The sequence below is a fragment of the Taurulus bubalis genome, assembly GCF_910589615.1.
Source record: "Taurulus bubalis genome assembly, chromosome: 4".
NCBI lineage: Eukaryota > Metazoa > Chordata > Actinopteri > Perciformes > Cottidae > Taurulus > Taurulus bubalis.
In genome coordinates, this window is record NC_136592.1 from 22351430 (window position 1) to 22357429 (window position 6000).

The 6000-nt window shown below is 38.6% G+C and overlaps 1 protein-coding gene across 1 annotated transcript in view; it reads right to left on the reverse strand.

Annotated features, from left to right (window-relative positions):
- Positions 1 to 5570: 5570 nt before the first annotated feature.
- lpcat2 (lysophosphatidylcholine acyltransferase 2) overlaps positions 5571 to 6000 on the reverse strand; it is a gene marked incomplete at its 5' end in the record, with an annotated part of 9479 nt that continues 9049 nt past the window's right edge. Inside the window, 2 exons of the mRNA XM_079216929.1 lie at positions 5571 to 5850; positions 5988 to 6000. The exon at positions 5988 to 6000 is cut by the window's right edge and continues 129 nt beyond it. Coding sequence (XP_079073055.1) covers positions 5672 to 5850; positions 5988 to 6000 — 192 coding nt within the window. The 3' untranslated portion in view covers positions 5571 to 5671. The remainder of the gene's footprint in view (positions 5851 to 5987) is intronic.

The following is a 6000-nucleotide window of genomic DNA, read 5'->3' on the forward strand; positions in this document are numbered from 1 at the left end:
CTCTGCGGAGAAGAAAGAAAGGAGGGGCGGGGTGAGGCCAGTGACAGTCGGCCGGGCCGGGCGCCGGCCGCACCGGGAGGCGAAGACCGCTTGCCCGCCGTTGTTAGGCTATTCTTCAGACTGCTTGCACCGGGGCTCAGTCTTCAGACGCTTGCCCGTCATACATACATTTCTGACCACATCCACACATCTTAACTGTACTGGTCTTACAGAAATATTGTAATATGTCAAACACAATGTACTGGTACAGTTAAGATGTTTGGATGTGGTCAGAAATGTTCTGAACACATTCATATCAGTTAGTATTTTGAAAACCGGATGTTGGGTCCTGTGACTCCTTCCGCCCGTTTGAATATTTTTCACGTCAGATTCTGCACTTGATGTGACCACAGAGATCCGAGTGTCTGCTGATGATTGCAGTGGTTTACTGCACTAGATGGAGTTTATCACTCACTTTGGGCTGTATTCACAAACAACCCGACTCAGAGAAGACCGGAGCCGCGCGAAGGAGGCTGTTACCGACGGCCTGACGGCGACGGCAAACGTTTGAAGACCGAGCCCCGGTGCAAGCAGTCTGAAGACTGGCCTAACAACAGCGGGCAAACGGTCTTCGCCTCTCGGGCTCCCGGTGCGGCCGGCGCCCGGCCCGGCCGGCTATCACTGGCTGGCTGTCACTGGCCTCACCCCGCCCCTCTTTTCTTTTTTCTCCGCAGAGTTTAAAAATTAAAATATGCTTAAATAAAGCAACAAAACAATAACACAAACACACAATTATAAACGTATTTGTAATACGTCAAACACAAACATAAAAACAATAAAACAAAAATACGTGTATAATCAACATGTGTGTTTAATCAACCTATATGTGTATAATCAACGTATGTGTAATACGTCAAACACAAACATAATCAGGGAGGAGATACGTTTCTGATCAAACCTAATTGGGAATGCGTATTAGTTCTGGGGGAACCTAATTTTTAGGAGACAGGGTTGGTCGGTTCTGACCTTTGCTTCCAGCCTGGACCAGAGAGCCCCCGTCCATATGAGGCCGGTGTCCAGCTTGTGTCCACAAACAGAGGCTGCTCTCTCGGTCCTGGTCCTGAGGACACCAAATCGCATTACAAACACATATCTCTCACAATCTACTGCGACAGGATCACCCCCCCAGGCAGGGCTGAAGTGGATACAGCAATATACAACAGCCATGTAGAGGCAAGAGGGAGGCTGGGGGGTAGGAAAGGAGTCGCATTGTTGTACCGCGCAGTAACAATGTCACTTAATTGATTCCATGCCATCTCATCAATTTTGATTAAAATGAAATGAGCCTCTGTACGTTTGAAAAGGTTAAAACAAATTGAAGTTGGAAATCACAGCTGGTAATCACAGTTTGTCTAACAGCGGGCTTTTAATGAAGCAACCTGCTCTCCATCATTCATTTCAGCCTCCTCAGTGCATATGGAGCAAGACTGCTTCTTTTTGTGTGTGTGTGTGTGAGAGAGAGAGCACATCCACGTTCGATGTATGTAGAACACCATGTGTTGGGATTGTATTAGGATCATGGTCTCCTCACAGATGAAATATTCCGTGCAGTTGTGCCAAAACGGAGCCATGGTCTTAACATAATGTAAAAAAAAAAAAAAAAGTAGTGCTTGACCAACAACCAAATTGATAACTCATTTGTTTCAAAAGAAAAGGCTTATCTGTTGAAAATGTTTATTTTTGTATTTACTTATTGACAGACATTCTCTGTTTCAATAAATTATATTGACAAAGTAGACAAGTACATTTATCCAAAACTGTGATCAAATGTAAGTAAATTTGCCAGACCGTGGCATTCATCTGGAACAGTTACAACTATATATGATTGACGTTGCGTGATTATATCAAGGACACAAGAAGTAGAAATCCATCCCATTCTTATTCTCGACCACGTTTCGGAAAAACTTTTATTAAGGAAACCACTTAAACCATGCACAAGATGGCGTTGCAACACATCATCACTTGTAGATTCTGACTTTAATAGAGTGGACATCCTCAAACTAAATGACTCCCCAACAACGTCACTTATATACTCTGGGAAACAGCCGAGGCAGAGATGAGCGGAAATATAACCCTGTACTCCACCAATGAAAAGAAAAGGCAGAAAGTAGGAGAACTGAATGGCATATTAGCTATAAACAAATCTAATGATAGATTTTTAAAAATAGCTCTCAGGGACTAAATGTATAACATCATGAATAAGAAGACAGTTTTTCATTCAAAGGCTAAAACATAACTACTTTGAACACAATGATAACACAACACAATCAGGAAAATATCTGGCAAAGCAACATTTCAAACGTAACCAGATTGCACGCCAACAATAAACACATTCTTTAACAATAAAGATCTCCTCAAGATAACAGAACCTCATGAAGATCTTAGAAAGACCCATTAGGCTTGATGACTGAGCAAAAGATTTTCAAGCTAGATCAAATAACCAAGCACCTGGATCAGATGGTTTCCCCACTGAATTTTACAAGCACTTTTGGACCACGCCATTATTCATTAATACTGTACAGACATTTACAAAGCCCAGCATCCCACCACAGAGGAATTCGGCACTTCTCCTCGAACCTAACAAGGATCCTGCTCTGTGCTCAAGCTACCGCCCTCCATCACTCATCGACACAGATGTCAGAATTATTAGGACAGTACTGGATATGAGACTGGAAAAAGTTATCCATATCTTAATTCACACAGACCAAACTGGTTTCATCAAAGGAAGATGCTGTTCAAATAATATGCACCGCCGATTTAATCTTGAAAATATACCCACAAATCACATCCACCTTATCATAAGAAAGCATTCCACCGTAAACTCTTTTATTTGCAACATTAGATAGATTTGGCTTTGAAAAGTGATTTATTTAATGGATTAACAAATGTGGTAACACTCTTAATTATGTCTACCATGTCTGTGATGAATTATAAACATACTTAAAATGCAAAATAATCTGCTCATATCACTATATGAATTTAGTTATAAGCACTCATACATATTTAATGCTCTATACCAATAATCATAAAACATTATAAAGCATCTTATATTGATTTATAGTCAAGCATTGTAATACTTGATAATTGCTGGTCACTCACATTTGTTTTTTGCAAGGATCGTAGTGTATTTCCATTTCCATTGTTGTAATACATTAAAATCAGTTATAACACATCAATGTGATTTTAAGTTACTTTTAGTGATTTGCTTTAAGTAAAGTGAAAAAATATCCTTAAATCTTTGCATAATCAAGACACAAAACATTGTAAAACAATGTTTTACTTTTTAATATAACATCTATGAAACAACTGTTAAAATTAGATCAATTTATCTAATTAACCAAAAGCCACCATTGACTGAGAAAAATATTTACAGATTAATATTGATGCAACCCCTTGGAAACAGATTATTTTCATCATTATTAACTTGGTCTTTAATCTGGAACATTGAATAATAAATAAATAAAAACTCCAGGCATTGCTATTGGTGAGTTCACAGTTTCCAGGGTGAAATGTAGATAAAATGTTTGGAACCCCAGCTCAGATATAAAACAGAGTCAGAAACCATCACAGAAATAACAAGAACACCAATGGAGGGAAACGCAATCACTTGAATGACCCTGACAATGAAAACTGATTGGGTCACAAAAAAGAAAAATGAAGAAATGCAATGGAGATAAATTGAGCAATTATAGCAGATAAGTCATAGTAACACAATTAAGAAATTGCTATGGTTCTTGTGAATTGAACAAATTCAAAATTAAAAAATATTTCTTGAAATGTTTATGTTCAAGATCAAAGATGAACTTACATTGTCTGCTGGCATAAAGTATGATGACATAACTCCCTCATATATCTTCAGTTTCAGTGCCTTATTATTAATTGCACCAATTGCACACTTATGCACTCTTTTCCTTACCAATACATGTACCATGTATATAATTTTAACTTAAACCTCATTGTTAACTAGCTCTATCGTTGATTTAAAATACATACCCAAATGACGCATGGGTTAATCACTTGAAAGTAGAAGAACAGCAGCACACACATAATGGAATTATTGTAGGTAACTACTGGCACCTGGTGGTGGTTTAGAGAACCAGAGATACTTCCATAGCCCCTTTATTGCGCCTGCTTCATTAAAGACAAAATATACAAAAGTCATTAGTTCTCTCAGTGGTGAATATAAAAATTCAGGCAAGATTAAAATTGTACTCTTTGTTTTATTTTAAAAAGCAAACTTTGCAGTGTTAACAAAAAATAGAATTAAAAAAAAATTGCATAATTGCAATGTGCCTTGCTAAATAAATAACAGTGCCGCTAGTTAATCTGAAAGCATACCCCACTGGGATATGATGTTGTGAAGAAGCACCGTTGCCTTTTTGCTCACAAATTGCCCTATTTTCAGTGGTTGATTTGCTTTAGTAAACTTAAAGCTACATAGACGTGCTGCTGTCTCAGCAATAACAGTCTTCAGTAGAAATGCAAATAGATACACATGCAAAGCAAACCTCTGGCTAATTATACAGCCGTCTTACAATGTCTGTGTCCCTGAGCACTGAAAAAAAGTGGAATGCACAGCATGTATGCTCTTCGTAGACATAGTTTTAATACAGAACATCTGTGGGTTTGCCGGATTGGAGATCTTAACAAAGCTTACTGTACACTAATTATACTGCAACACTGTGGACTATTTGCTTAAATTTAAAAAAAGTTGTTGATTTGGCAATTTTTCTTTTCTCATTTACAGAAGATCACAGAGACAAAGGAGAAGCTACACAAAGCTACGTTCATCTAAGTCAAAGCCAAGGTAAGCGCAGGATACAGAGAACGATTCATCTAAGTCAAAAACATGGCAAGGCAGCTTAAGTTTATGATAAAAACGCTGTCACTAACTTTAAACCTCTAAAGATTGAAGGGCTTCTAAAGTTAAAGGCGCTTAATTCAAAATCCAGAGCATATCTGTGACGACGGATTGCCTCCACAGGGCTCTCAACATGGCAACTTCTAAGCTAATTGTAATCAAAATGCCACAGCTAAGCACCATTATCAGCTGTAACCGCCGTGTGAGCGCACTGGGATTGACGTGCACCAACATATGTACAGCACAGAGACAACAACTACAGAAGAAGTGTGTCGTCATTCTTTGCTCAGGAAGCCATTACTACACTATATCTTTACATAACGAATGGTGGTGTGCTGCTACGCTAATGCTATAAATTTAGAATTCATCCCCTTCAAAACACTGAGGGCCCATGTGACTTTTCTGACATATTTCCATCCTATGACTAACTTTTAATTCGTTTTTTTTTTTAAAAGGTGAACACATAACCAAAACACACCCACACACAAAACGTTAAGGATTTAAAAGTCTGCAATACGACATTCATTGTGCAGTAACTTGGGGAAGTGTTTAAAAAAAAAAAAAAATCTATAAGGCACTAAAATTGAACATAGAAGCGGCCTAAAAACTAGATATAAAAAGGCAAGCACATGACTTAAAATGTGGATCTGCTGTGGCAAATGACTTGAATCTGCCTAAAGTCAGAAGGCAGACGACACTTATGCTTTTTCCTTTTCAGTGCAGTGGCTACAGTGTTCTCTCTCACTCTCTCTCAGAGCAGTCAAGGAGAGTTCAGTCATCTTTTTTGTCAGAGGTGCTGTCTTCCTGTTTTTCAGCTGAACTGGTCTGACCGGTTAATTCCAGATCACCTGGATTCGCCTCCTGGATAGCTTGGTATCTCTGAAGCTCCAGGTAGGTGGAGAAGAGCTTGGCGTACAACGGGCTGTTCATGGCAAAGTCTTGAAATTCAGCTGAAGAAGCACAGGCACAGAGAAAAACCTCAGGATAAGTGAAGTACAAACAATAATGCTAAAATACTGTTAATATTCATTATACATATTTCCATTCCATAATGTTGGAACGAAATGTAGTGTCGCAATCTACTCACTAAAGGTGATGAA